This window comes from Coregonus lavaretus (genome assembly GCF_964263955.1).
Source record: "Coregonus lavaretus genome assembly, chromosome: 15".
NCBI classification, from domain to species: domain Eukaryota; kingdom Metazoa; phylum Chordata; class Actinopteri; order Salmoniformes; family Salmonidae; genus Coregonus; species Coregonus lavaretus.
The window spans coordinates 13647497-13662122 of record NC_140002.1 but is presented as its reverse complement, the minus strand read 5'-3'; the positions used below and the strand labels follow the sequence as shown (position 1 = coordinate 13662122).

The window sequence follows — 14626 nt, the reverse complement described above, 5'->3', positions numbered from 1 at the left end:
GTGTATACGCTGTGTGTGTGTGTGTGTTATCAAAAAGATGAGGATCTTACTTTGACAAACTTCTCAGAGGGAGCGAAGCAGCCAGCGCAGAGAGAGAGCAGGATCCAACCACGGGCATGGCTACTCTTAGACGGGTTCTGGGTCAGCTGCTTGCAGATCTGACAGTAGATCTCATCCCTGGTGATGGACACAACAGCCAGCCAATCACAGCCACCGTCAGATCACGAGCAGCGAAAAACACAAGCCAATCACACGGACCGTAAGTAGTTAGTCAGAACCAGGACACATACTTATGATATTTAGTGTCCCCATATCCAAACTAGCATACCACTCAGAATACAAGTCCAATAATTTACTTAATTATTTTTTGTGACAGGTGAAAACAAAATGGTGGAAGCTCAGATCATAAATGAAGGAGGGGAGCACGGAGAGGACAGATTGAGAAAGTTGAGAAAGAGTCTTTCTGAATAATTGGTAGAATAAGTCAAAGGGTCGTAGGTCACCTGAGGGCGGGCCTTAGGATGCCGTTGCCGATGATGAAGTGCAGCTTCTCCAGGTTGGATGTGGGCCGGTCCTCCAGCATGCTGTTCCCCTGTAGGCTGTAATCGCCATCAGTCAAACGCCGGGTCACCTATAGGGGTGGCGGGGCCAACAGGGAACAGTCATGTCATTGGTGATTCCTTCCATTCAGTAAGTTATTGGTATTGGTAAATGCTGAGTTGGCATCGGGGTTCGAATTACAGGGGTGCCCAGAGATTCTGAACACTCCCATAACAAATCAGAGGACCCATTTAATCTGTCCATAAGCAGTAACAAGAATGTTGGTCCAACCCACTATTCTTGGGATTGTGTGGCTCAGTTGGTGGTAGCATGGCTCTGCTAACTGGCATATATTATTATAATATTATTATAATATACTGTATATTATGATGATAGCTATAATGAAACACAAACCTCCTCAGTGATCTTGGACTTCCTCTTCAGGGTGAGAGAGACCAGCTTGTGTCTCACACTGTTCTTCTTCTGCCCACCACCACCTTCAATAGAGCTGTTCTATATGAGGGAGAGAGTGGTGTAGATGAGCTGTATGTTGTCTGTCTGTCTGTCTGGTCTGTCCCGTCTGTGTCCTGGATGGCATACACAAAAAGTCCACCCATTCTACTAACGCCCTCCTTCTCATCTCCTTAACCGCTCCCTTAGGTCAGTGTTTCGCAATCCTGGTCCTGCACTAACGTACCTGACTCCAATAATCAAAGGCTTGATAAGTTGATTAGTTGAATCAGGTGTCTGAGTGCTAGGGCAAAAACAAAAATGGACACCCTTTTAGGTCCCCAGGACCAGGATTGAGAAACACTGCCTTTGGCCTAATTTTAGCTTACGCAAGTACACAACACAAGAATGCAATTAGCAACGCAACTACGCCATTTTACGTAGCTAATTGCGTTCTTATGTTGCGTATTTGTGTTATTTTATAAATTAGGCTTTAAACCCTTCCTATTACGTTCTCCCTCCAAGTCACATCCTCTCCTGTCTGATTTTACTCTGAATATATCACAAGCACACTTTACCACTCCTCCCCTGACTCAACTCCACATCCTCTCAGGTCTTCCCTTTCTCCCCTGCTCTTCCCACCTACATTCTATCCCTTTCCCTCTCTCACCTAGGTTTGCGGGAGGGGAAGCTGATCCTAGATCTGTACCTAGGGGAAGCCCCACTCCGGGGCTCCCCCCTTACCTGTCCCTCCACAGTCTGGAGCTCCTGCAGCTCTCTCTTGTAGGACCTCTTGCTTCCCCCCTGCCCCTCCCTCTCTCTCTCCCTTCTCTCACCTCTCCCTCCACAGTCTGGAGCTCCTGTAGTTCTCTCTTGTAGGTCCTCTTGCCCAGCGTCTCATAGATCTTGGTCATGACGGGGATCTTCTCCGAACCGTCACTGATGGCGATGTGGTACTTGGGCTCGGGCAGGTCCCCCATGAACCTCAGCACTGTGATCCACACCGCCAGCGCCGCCTGGGGGGGATTGTTCGCCCAAGTTGCTAAATTACATATTGATTTCCTTACCAAGTAAGCAGTCTTTGGACTAGGACAGATAGCAATCTTTTGTTTTGTTTACCTGGCTGCGGTCACATGCTAACATTAGTATGCTTGTCCAAAAACCAATTTGATATCCCCCAAATTAAATTTATTCCCAATCATCTTTGAAAAGGAAAAGGCACAACGCTCGCTGGCCATTAAAAACTAATTGTTCTATTTAAGCAAAGTTTTAAAAAAGCTTTACGTTTCGGCCATCAATGGCCTTCATCAGAACCAGATGAAGGCCATTGAGGGACGAAATGTGAAGCTTTATTAACTTTGCTTGAAGTGGAACTGACAGCGTTTTAACTACATTGCAGATAAGAAAAAAACAGACAGATAACATCAGTCAAAAATATAAAATTCCCAGTTTATGCTTCAAAACCAACTTCATAAGAGGTTTTAAAAATAGGTTCTACTTGACTCAAAATACCATGACGTACAGTAAGGCATTGTTGGCATAATAGATGGACACAGTTCAATGCATGATTAATATAATTCACCAATACATTTCTTGGTAGTCCAAAAAATATTGCTATCAGGTTGTAAATCCAGCTGGCCAATTACATTGTTTGCTGCCTGCACCCATTCGGGATGCACTCAATTTCAATGACTCAATATTTTGAACAAAAACGGACGACTGTAACTAAGGCTGGGAATGTCAATACAATCAAGCTAGCAAGGGCAATGATCATAAGTCAGTCATAACGCGGCTAATAAACTAGCGCACATGTGTCAAACACAAGGCTTGCCGGCCGAATAGGACACACAAGCGAGTATAAATTAGTCAACATTTGAGCTCGCATCGGTGAATTCAACTTCAATTGCGCTGCTTTCGTGTGTCCGGTTTACAGCACGCAGTGGAGAGAAAGTGTACAGACACATGCCACAATCCTAGCTAGGCTACTAAAATGTTGCAGTCTGGCTTCGGTTTTTAAAGCTTGACAATGAATAACCAAAAAACAAAACTTGCAACAAAACAACATGCAAAGTAGAAATATATAGGACTATTACAGCAACATTTGAGCAGTAGTCTAAGTCGGCTACAATACAAACATAGCAGCATGGCTGGACAAATATTATTTACCTTTTGTTTTAATACAGTACCAGTCAAACGTTTGGACACACCTACTCATTCCAGAATAATAGTGAAGACATCAAAACTAGAAATAACACATATGGAATCATGTTGTAACCAAAAAAGTGTTAAACAAATCAAAATATATTTTATATTTGAGATTCTTCAAAGTAGCCACCCTTTGCCTTGATGACAGCTTTGCACAATCTTGGCATTCTCTCAACCAGCTTCATAAGGTAGTCACCAGGAATGCATTTCAATTGACAGGTGTGCCTTCTTAAAAGTTAATTTGTGGAATTTATTTCCTTCTTAATGCATTTGAGCCAATCAGTTGTGTTGTGACAAGGTAGGGGTGGTATACAGAAGATAGCCCTTATTTTGGTAAAAGACCAAGTCCATATTATGGCAAGAACAGCTAAAAAAAGCTAAGAGAAACGACAGTCCATCATTACTTTAAGACATGAAGGTCAGTCAAGTTGTAACATTTCAAGAACTTTTAAAGTTTCCTCAAGTGCAGTCGCAAAAACCATCAAGCGCTATGATGAAACTGGCTCATGAGGACTGCCACAGGAAAGGAAGACCCAGAGTTACCTCTGCTGCAGAAGATAAGTTCATTAGAGTTACCAGCCTCAGAAATTGCAGCCCAGATAAATGCTTCACAGAGTTCAAGTAACAGACACATCTCAACAAATCAAATCAAACATATGTGTTATTTCATAGTTTTGATGTCTTCACTATTATTCTACAATGTAGAAAATAGTAAAATAAAGAAAATCCCTTGAATGAGTATGTGTGTCCAAACTTTTGACTGGTACTGTATGTTAAAATGCTATACACAGCATCCTATGTGGGTGGACATTATAAAGGGCCATATTTTTTCTAATAGAACAATGGCCAGTTTGCGTTGCAGTTGCATGTATTTTTTCCTTTTTACGCCTTTTTCTCCCCAATTCCATGATATCCAACTGGTAGTTACAGTTTTGTCCCATCACTGCAACTCCCGTACGGACTCGGGAGAGGCGAAGGTCGAGAGCCATGCGTCCTCCGAAACACGACACTGCCAAGCCGCACTACTTCTTGACACACTGCTCGCTTAACCCAGAAGCCAGCCGCACCAATGTGTCGGAGGAAACACCGTACAACTGGCGACCGTGTCAGCGTGCATGCGTCCGGTCCGCCACAGGAGTCGCTAAAGCGCGATGGGACAAGGACATCCCAGCCGGCCAAACTCTCCCCTAACCCGGACGAAACGGGGCCAATTGTGCGCCGCCTCATGGGTCTCCCGGTCGCGGCCGGCTGCGACACAGCACGGGATCGAACCCGGGTCTGTAGTGACGCCTCAAGCACTGCGATGTAGTGCCTTAGACCGCTGCGCCACTCGGGAGGCCCCAGCTGCGAATTTGAGTTTGACACCCCTGGGCTAGTGTATCTATTTATGTAGCTAGCTATTTATTTAGCATGCTAAAAACACAGAGCCTAATGTTAGCTAGCTAGCTGCTGGGAGGATGTCATGATGTCATTGGAGGAGTGGGTGAGTGACCGACTTTTTCCCCTCATATCGTTTTTCGGTGGCTACAGCTAGAGATGTAGGTGTCATTTGGTTTGCTAGCAAAAAATTTGAATCTCTTTCCTAGCTAGCTAGCTATGCTTAACTTGAACGACTTATCCACAGTTAGCATATCTCTTAGTTGTCAATCAAATGTATTTGGCATCGAGCAAATGGGCGGGCAGGCAAGTTCTCATTCAGTTCTCAAAACGTGGGTTGGTACAAGCATGCATTGGCAGGCAAGCTGCAGAAGGATGAGCAGGCTACTATTCCCCATCGTTTATCAGTGCAGTTTTGACGGCCAACTAGCGGAAACAATTTGAGAGGGTTTATCAAATGTTCCCTTGTTAGATTTGAGCTAATCTCGCTCTGGATAGCCTTAGTTGTTGATCTTTTTGATGTGCATAGGCAACTGAGGGAGAGAGAGCTTACCTTTTCATGGTTGTTTGAACAATAGGACTGTGAAGTTCCCAAATGTACGAGGACTGATATTTACATATTTGCAGAAATCTATTCAGGTGTATTTTGTAGCTTTTGGTGAATGCATTCTAAAGTTGCGCTGTTGCTACTTCCTGTAAACACAAAGTCCAGTTCAAAGTGAATGATGGCAGGCCTGTGTGGCAAATGGCTTATTAGCATATAGGCCTACTGTAGCTCTGATTGGCTATGGCGCCGGTCTGCATAGACTCCGGTCCTGGACAAGACAAATGTTTTTATTAGGTTTTATTTACTGCAGTGTCTATTAATTGTCCAAAAGCAGGCAGGTTTCCCACTCTATATTGCTACAGAATGTTCACAAATGCCTTACTGTACGTCATTCCCAAATATTCTTTGAATTTATGAAAACGTGAAAATGACCACATCTAAGTGCTCGCTTGTCAGAAAATGTAAAACAAGGTATTCTTCCTGGTGGTGTATATGAACATATTTTAATAAGATTTAATGTTGCTAAAACGCTGTCAGTTCCACTTTAAATAAAACAATGAGTTTTTAAAGGTAAGCGAGCGCTACGCCTTTTCAATGATAATCTAATTATTTGGTCGCACCTCGACTCACATTGGTTGAGCGCCCTCCACTTCTTTCCCGCCCAAATCATCTAAAACAGTGGTCACCAACCGGTCGATCGATCTCTAAGGCATTCCTAGTCGATCACCAAACATTTCTGTAAAAAACCCAACGATAAAGTCTTGCGTCCCTATTTTTTAAATGTGTTTTGCGCTGTTGGCGGTAGGTGCACTTGATTCAGTAGCCCTAGCGCCGGGAATGCAAAGTGTTCCCATTTTGAACCATTTCATATGTCTGAAGGTAAAATTCCGCCTATCCGGCAGACCCAGAGAGCAAATCTAGTGCACTTATAGGCCTACCGTTGGACAATAAGTTAGCTCAGATCACTGTGTCTGCACAGTTTTCTAGCACCATAGACCACGTGTCAAACTCATTCCACGGAGGGCCTCCCTTGCACTTGATTGATGAATTAAAGTCACTAATTAGTAAGGAACTCCCCACATCTGGTTGTCTAGGGCTTAATTGAAAGGAAAAAACTAAAACCTGCAGACACTAGGCCCTCCATGGAATGAGTTTGACGCCCCTACCATAGACTGTAAAAATAAGCCTTGAATGCACAACAAAGTGATAATTTAAGATTTCAAAACCATGACGAGAGAAACTAAACGAATACAGCTTAGTTTTTATTAGTAAGTTCATGTTTAAGTTGTTATTCAGCACTGTCAACACCTTGTTCAACACTTTTGTAAGCCATAAAATGCACATTCTCCCTACTTCCACTCACACTGGCTGCCAGGCTGCAACAACCAGCACTGCAGCTGCAATGAATGAGTATAGCAAAGTGTTTCAATAAGCTTACATTGTTATTATTAGCGGCTTGTGTTTTTTTTTTATATCAAAGAATATTTCACTTTATCTGGTCATAGGAGTAACAACATGAATTGGTGCATGAGGCAGAAATAATGCAGTGCAACTTAAGTTTCGCCATCAGCTGGAAGACTGTGTCCCCTTTTCTCAGCGGAGGGAGGTAAGAGAGGAGGAAAGGTGAGTCAGGTTAGAGGCGGCCTCACGCTGCTCCCTCCTCCCTCCCTCCCTCCCTCCCTCCCTCCCTCCCCTCAGACTGACCATCAGATGCAGGCCATCAGTCCAGTAAAAAAAAAAAAGCGAACTATTATGCTCACTCAGCTGTGCCTCACAAGTAATACAACAAATTATCTATTACCAGTGTGATCATATACCAACAATCATATACCAACAATATAATTTCAAAATGGTCTGGAAGAACAACATTGGCAGGGCAATTCAAGCATAGCCAATAATGTATTTGGCCTATAACCTACTGCACAAACCTCATTGCTACAGAACAGTTTTTATTGGTTAATGTTGCATAGGCTTATGTTAAAAAAAAAATCTGAGCGGTAGATCTCGGCTTGCATTTTGACTCAGAAAGTTATCACTCATCTAAAACTATCTGAAATTGATTGTGTAACTCCATGAAGATTTGTGCAGGAAATGTAAAACATGCTAATTCTGGGGGATATTAATAATTAATTTGTAGGGGGGTAGCTTTTATGGGGTTGAGGTAATGTTGAATGAGAAACTCATGACTCAGGGCTCATGTGAAAAGCTGTAGGACCACAACGGCGAACACACACACGATGGGTCAGGGGTCAAAAGTCAGGTCAACTCACCAGCTGGTCGCCCTCGTCCTCGTGGAAGAGCAGCGGCTGTTTGAGCGGGCGCCGCACATACGTGTGCGTGGTGGTGCCCTGGAAGTAGGTGGCGGCGAACTTAGAGAACTTGTACTCCGATAGGTCTTCTTCCTCGTCGTCAGGCAGAGGGAGAGCCTCGTCCAAGTCCTCCTCCTCCCTCTCGGCCCGCGGAGCTGCCTCCAGGTCCTATAACACACCCATGTAAGCAGGCACAGAGACACAGAGACATGCATGGAGGGAGGGAAGCAGGCACAGAGGTATCCATGGAGGGAGGGAAGCAGGCAGAGACATGCATGGAGGGAGGGAAGCAGGCACAGAGGTATGCATGGAGGGAGGGAAGCAGGCACAGAGGTATCCATGGAGGGAGGGAAGCAGGCACGCACGGAGGCACATCTGCACACACACACACACGTATGCACACATGGAGGCAGGCAGACAGGCAGGTGCACCGATCTACGCACACACACAGACATAGCATATACACCAAGGCACACACACACACACACACCTTACATCTACACCCCTTTGCATATACACCACTGTATGTATACAGACAGTATAATAATATAATATAATATGCCATTTAGCAGACGCTTTTATCCAAAGCGACTTACAGTCATGCGTGCATACATTTGTGTATGGGTGGTCCCGGGGATCGAACCCACTACCTTGGCATTACAAGCGCCGTGCTCTACCAGCTGAGCTACAGAGGACCACCAGCTACAGTATCTACACCCCCACCGCTCCTATCCCCCATCTCACCTCGAAGCCGGCCGGCCCCTGTCCCTCCAGGTTGGGCAGTGCCCCTGTGTTCCCCAGGAAGCCAAACATCTGGTCCACCATGTCTGAGTGGTCCACCGGCTGCTGCCTCTCCCGCTCCACCTGTTGGGTTGAGGTTGAGTAACACAATGGACAATGTCAAACATATAACACAGGGTAGCTCCAGTATGTGTCGCCTGTTCCCAGATCGACCTGTTTGTGCTGTCTTGCCACATCTATGGTCATTGTCATATTACAGACCATTTTGGCTTGTGAGTGCTACTTCTGGTTGAAGTTCTACACAACCTCCACATAGCCTCTTTATGGGACCAATCCTAGCTTACATTTAAGTTTAATTTTCACTTAGTCTCCCATTGACACCAATGCATGAATAAGTGAACATTTGCCTAAAGTAGAAGTTAAGATTCACCCCTAAGTAACCAATTAGCTGCTTTAGGTACCTGTTCCACCTTCTCCTTCTTCCGTCGTGCCTCCTCCCGCGCCTCCTTCTCCCGCTGTTCCTCCTGACGGGTCAGCTCGGCCAGGCGCTCCTGGTGACTCCTCTCAGCCTCAGCTCGCGCCCGCCGCGCCGTCATCTGGTTCATCAGGCGCTCCTCCTCAGCCAGACGCTGGCCCTCCGCCTCTTGACGCCGCCGGTGCTGAGAAAGGGGCGAGAGAGTTGTTTAATTACTTACAAAATCTCTTAAATGTTTTTAAATGTTCCTAGATGTCAAAGTACTGTAACAGGAAGTAAACAGGTTACAAAATATTCAGTAAATGGAAAAAGAAGCAGAAGCAAAGGAGCGTAGCCTTCTGAGTCCATGAAAGTACAATAACCTAAAGATATCTGTGGGTTTTCAGTCACTGAGTTTCTGCTCTGTTACACTACAGCACATTTTTATATTTGTTATTTTATTTAACCTTTATTTAACTAGGCAAGTCAGTTAAAGAAGAAATTCTTATTTACATACAGTATGAGTCTTATATTTTGCCCCTCCTGCTTTACTTCAGCCCTGTTGCTTTTCTGTGTGTGTGTGTGTGTGTGTGTGTGTGTGTGTGTGTGTGTGTGTGTGTGTGTGTGTGTGTGAGTGTGTGTGTGTCTATCTCTGTATATATGCATCTGCGTGTGAGTAGTGTAATATCTTACCTCTGCCCTGAGTCTCTGGGTAACCCTCCGCGCGATCATGCCCCTGGCATACGCCTGGATGGTGATCACCGCATGCAGCTGCCGCCAAAAGGACCGCCTCACCATGAAACCACGGCAACGGGCCTGTATTTGGGTGATTCGCGATTTGGCCAATCGGTAGGTGACAAAGAGTTTCCTCGACCTATAGAGGGCTTGGAGGCGCAGGAAGCCCACCCTCATCTGGATAGGAGACACCAATATAACGTTCTAACAACATAACTACACCAATATAACACAACAATAACGTTATAGCAACATAACTACAACCCATAACTCAGTAACTAGGGGACATTCTTTTAAGGAACATCCATTGAGGGAATAAATATAATTCCTGGCCAGCGATATGTCCAAGTGAACCGTCCAGGAAATGGATGATTGTGAAATGTCAGTAACCATGGAGATAGAGGAACTCACTGCACTGTAGTCCTTCCTGCACCGATAGCCACGCCATGTCTTCTGAATGAGTGTCACTGACCTCCTCAACCTCAGGAAGTTAGTCCTGGAAAACACACAGGGGGAGGGAGGGGGGAGAGAGGGAGAGGTGTATATAAAAACATATGATAGCATTATGTAGCTCTCAACCACAACATATGTGCATTGACATGTCCAGTCAATTCAACGGCAGTATCTGAATTAGAAAAACAAATTCCCTAAAATATGGATAAACAAAACAAAGATATCAACTTGAAGAGGATCCTATCCTTCACTGCACTGCCTCTGCTCTCCATCCCCACCGCCTGTCCCCTCTCCCCCTTCTCACCCTCCCTTCCTCCATTGCTCCCCTCTTCTTCTCCTCCTCCCTCACTCCCCTCCTCTGTCCTTTCCCCCTTCTCCCCCTCCCCTCCCCTCCTCCCCTCCTCCATCTCTCCCCTCCCTCCTCCTTCCCCTCCCTCCTCGCCCCCTGTCTCTCTATACCCTCCACCCTCCCCTCTCTTCCCTTCTTCCTCACCTCTCCTTCATTCCTCTTACAGCCTTTTGGATAAGGATGACCTTGTCGGTGATGGCTTTGTCCCTCTCTATCTCCAGCTGCATGTCATGGTGGTCCTGAAATGGAGAGGGAGTGAGAGGGGGGAGCGACAGAGAGAGAGAGAGAGAGAGAGAGAGAGAGAGAGGGGGGGGGGGGGGGGGTGAGGGAGCGCGAGAGAGGCGAGAGAGAGAGCATTGTTTTATCGTAATATGTCATTTGTGTAATAATGTAGGTGAAAATATGAAAATATGTTGTTTATCAACCAGATAAGCACGTCGATTTGCAATCTATAAAATCCAGTCACCTTGAGAAAGATCTTGGTCTTCCCAATCTGCCAGTCATCATCTCGTCCAAGAACCGCCTCCACTATCTTCTGACATGTCCCTCTCAGGTCCTCCTATGAGAAAACAGCAGGGGATGAATGACACCTTTCTCAACCAATAGCCATCCTGAAGTAGAGTAACAGAACATAGTAATATAATTGAAAGTGACAGCAGGGTTGTGTTTATTAGGACAGAAAACAGAAGATGTTCTAAAACATTTTGGAACAGAAAAAGAGCGTTTCTTATTGGAAAAGTCCAGGAGGCCCTCCCTGTTTAAGTCTGCTTTCTTTCGTTTGGTGCCTAATGAACAGGGTCCAGCTCTGCTCACCTGTCTGTTTGCAGGTTTGACTCCGGGCATGAGAACGCGGTAGCGGTCTACGAACTCTCCGAAGGTGTATCTGATGGGGTAACCGGCGCGCCTGATACGAATGGTCTCCATCATCCCAGAGTACCTCAGCTGACGCACACACAGCTCCCTGTCAAACAGCTAGATGGACAGACAGACGGACAGAGTTAACAAAGTCAACAGCTGTAAGGGAATGGTAAACGAACATTGTGACACATACAGGCACGCATGCAAACACACACACAAACACACGTATACACACAGGCATGCACACACACAGGCAGGTACACATGCGCGCGCACGCACACACGCACAAACACATACAATATTTAATGCTAGTATTTTCCTTAGGTTGGACTCACCATGGGTTTCTTGAGCTCGTTGGGTTTGATGCAGCGTACGAAGAAAGGCTGACACACATTGAGGGTTCTCATCAGCAGCTCCAGAGAACGCTTGAACTGGCTGCTCAGAGTAGGGGAGCGCTTCCTGGTCTCCACACCCTGCCAACACACACACGCACACACACATTTATATACCATACATTTAAATGAACATTTTACAGCAGGGAATCCTACAGATTGTTTAAATGTATGTGTAAACTTTAAACACCACTCTAAAACACAGTGTTTCTCAAATAGTCGTCGGGACACCCTGGCGGGTTGCGGCCAGTTCATGCTTGGTCGCAGTGACAAATTATGTAGTCACAGAATAAAATATTTGAGAATCACTGTTTTAATGTTAGTACCACTGGGGTGAAGACTGAAAAGAAAGAGGGACAGAAAGGTTTGAGTTCCACAGAGGATGGATGGATGAATGGATGGAGGGGGTTTTGGGGTAAGCACAAGATACACAAGGTTTGACATTGGTGGCAGCAGTGGGATCTGGGTTTTACCACAGTAGGAATGGCCGTTGTTTACCTTCGGAGGAGGAGTGGTGGGCGGCAGATAGCCACAAAGAAACTGAGGCCAGACAGAACCATAGAACACAACCACAAAGAGAGAAATGGAGAGAACGACAGAGGAAGATTGAGAGACGAAGAGAGGGGAGTGGTGGTATTAGCCATAACTAATGCTACAGTATGTGAAAGAAGAATAGCAAAGAAGAGTAAGAATTGAGAGTGATCGCTTGATGACATAATCACTGGGAAACAGGAAGCCCCTGACTATGTGTCACAAAAGATGTCATAACCACAGAGAAAGAAGTGGGTAGACTTATAAAATGGCCACCGGTCCACCCACTACAGACCCATTGACTTGAATGGGGAGGCACATTCTAGTTATTGTATTTCTATGGTCGAAGCCTTCTCTGAAATGCCACCATTTGCTTTCATGGCCTTTTCTAAGCCGTTCTCCCTGTTGCTTAGTGGACACAGCCTGGTGGACTAAGTGGGGAAAATACATTCAAGGTGTCATCATAACATCATCACTATGCGACCACCAGACACGTTATCTCTCACCATGGCGACGTCAGCCTGGAAGATCTGCTTGATAAACTTGTTTTTGGAGGAGTGGACCAGCTGGATGATGTCAGTATGGAGGCTGTCACGATTCTTCTCCAGGAAGCCTGAAACAACACGGGAGTCAGTAATGCCCAATCCCAAAATAACCCCTAGCCCGACCCCTTACCTATGCACTTGTGGGGAAACTTTACACGGAGTCTATTTCTATGGTGTAGGGGCTAGGGGTTACACCTGGCATATCCTTTCAATGGTGTAGGAGCTAGGGGTTACACCTGGCATATACTTTATATGGTGTACAGGCTAGGGGTTACACCTGGCATATCCTTTCAATGGTGGAGAGGCTAGGGGTTACACCTGGTATATCCTTCCAATGGTGTAGGGGCTAGGGGTTACACCTGGCATATCCTTTCTATGTTGTAGGTGCTAGGGAATACACCTGGCATATACTTTCTATGGTGTAGGGGCTAAGGGCTACATCTGGCATATCCTTTCTATGATGTAGGGGCTAGGGGTTACACCTGGCATATACTTTCTATGGTGTAGGGGCTAAAGGTTACGCCTGGCATATCCGTTCTATGGTGTAGGGGCTAGGGGTTACACCTGGTATACACTTTCAATGGTGTAGGGGATAGGGATTACACCTGGCATATATGTTCAATTGTGTACGGGCTAGGGGTTACACCTGGCATATCCTTTCAATGGTGTAGGAGCTAGGGGTTACACCTGGCATATCCTTTCAATGGTGTAGGAGCTAGGGGTTACACCTGGCATATCCTTTCTATGGTGTACGGGCTAGGGGTTACACCTGGCATATCCTTTCTATGGTGTAGGAGCTAGGGGTTACACCGGGCATATCCTTTCTATGGTGTACGGGCTAGGGGTTACACCTGGCATATCCTTTCTATGGTGTATGGGCTAGGGGCTACACCTGGCATATCCTTTCTATGGTGTAGGGGCTAGGGGATACACCTGGCATATACTTTCTATGGTGTAGGAGCTTGTCACGGATTCTGCCGAGGCTGCTCCTCCTCCTAGTTCGGGCAGGCTTCGGCGTTCGTCGTCCCCGGAGTAATAGCTGCCACCGTTGAATGTTTCTATGTGTGATTGCTTTTGTCTGTCTGTCACACCTGTGTCCGTTTGTGTCTGATTACGTGTTCTATAAGTTGCCTGTGTTGTATTGGTTAGGTTGTGTGTTGTTTTTCGCCTGTCCGTAGTGCTGCATGTTTTGTATCTGTTTCGTTGTTTATTGTTTTACGCATAGTTTGCGTATAGCTCGCCTCTGGTTTTCTTGAGGCCGTTTACTGTATCTTTGCCTTGTAGTTTCACCAGTAAACTTTGTTGGACTAAGCTTCGGTGTCCTGCGCCTGACTCCCACACCACATACACCTCAGCCTTGACAGAACAACACACCAGTATGGAGTCAGCAGGAGCAGTGGCAGTACCCAAGTCGCTGGAGGATCGGATCAGCGACCAAGACACCATGATCCGGCAACTTGGGGCCGCCATGAACGAGGTGTCCAACACTCTGCGCCGGTTGGTTACGGGAGAGGTGCCCACGCCTTCTCACACCATCCCGTCACCAACGGCCAGTCCTCCTCTCTCAGCACCGGGACCCAGTGGCATTCGGCTCTCGCTCCCGAGGGCATATGATGGTTCTGCAGCTGGGTGTCAGGGATTCCTCCTGCAGGTGGAACTCTACCTGGCCACCATACACCCAGCACCCTCGGGATACGAGAGCGTCTCCGCTCTCATCTCCTGTCTATCCGGCAAGGCGTTGGAGTGGGCCAACGCCGAATGGAGGGGAATAGACGCCGCTACCATCACCTACGCGGAGTTCTCCCGCCGCTTCAGGACTGTCTTCGATCATCCACCTGAGGGGAAGGCGGCGGGGGAGCGTCTGTTCCACCTCCGACAGGGGAAGAGGAGCGCACAGGAGTTCGCCCTGGAGTTCCGGACTCTAGCGGCGGATGCGGGGTGGAATGAGAGGGCCCTCATCGACCATTACCGGTGTAGCCTACGAGAGGACGTTCGTCGTGAGCTGGCCTGCAGGGACACCAACCTATCCTTCAACCAGTTGGTGGACATCTCCATCCGTCTCGACACCCTGCTGGCTACCCGCGGACGTCCCGAGTGGGGGTCGTCCATTCCACCCTCCAGCACCTCCGAGCCGATTCCC

The 14626-nt window shown here is 46.7% G+C and overlaps 1 protein-coding gene across 1 annotated transcript in view; it reads right to left on the bottom strand.

Moving 5' to 3' along the window:
- Positions 1-14626, bottom strand: part of myo7ab (myosin VIIAb) — a gene marked incomplete at its 3' end in the record, with an annotated part of 64703 nt that overhangs the window by 22235 nt on the left and 27842 nt on the right. The window contains exons 12-26 of the mRNA XM_084178848.1: positions 12448-12554; positions 11909-11950; positions 11354-11491; positions 10974-11132; positions 10627-10719; positions 10305-10399; positions 9770-9854; positions 9317-9535; positions 8631-8828; positions 8173-8292; positions 7390-7596; positions 1827-2006; positions 955-1053; positions 504-631; positions 51-177 (exon numbers count right to left, since the gene is read on the bottom strand). Of these exons, the coding sequence (XP_084034974.1) occupies positions 51-177; positions 504-631; positions 955-1053; positions 1827-2006; positions 7390-7596; positions 8173-8292; positions 8631-8828; positions 9317-9535; positions 9770-9854; positions 10305-10399; positions 10627-10719; positions 10974-11132; positions 11354-11491; positions 11909-11950; positions 12448-12554 (1997 nt within the window). The remainder of the gene's footprint in view (positions 1-50; positions 178-503; positions 632-954; positions 1054-1826; positions 2007-7389; positions 7597-8172; positions 8293-8630; positions 8829-9316; positions 9536-9769; positions 9855-10304; positions 10400-10626; positions 10720-10973; positions 11133-11353; positions 11492-11908; positions 11951-12447; positions 12555-14626) is intronic.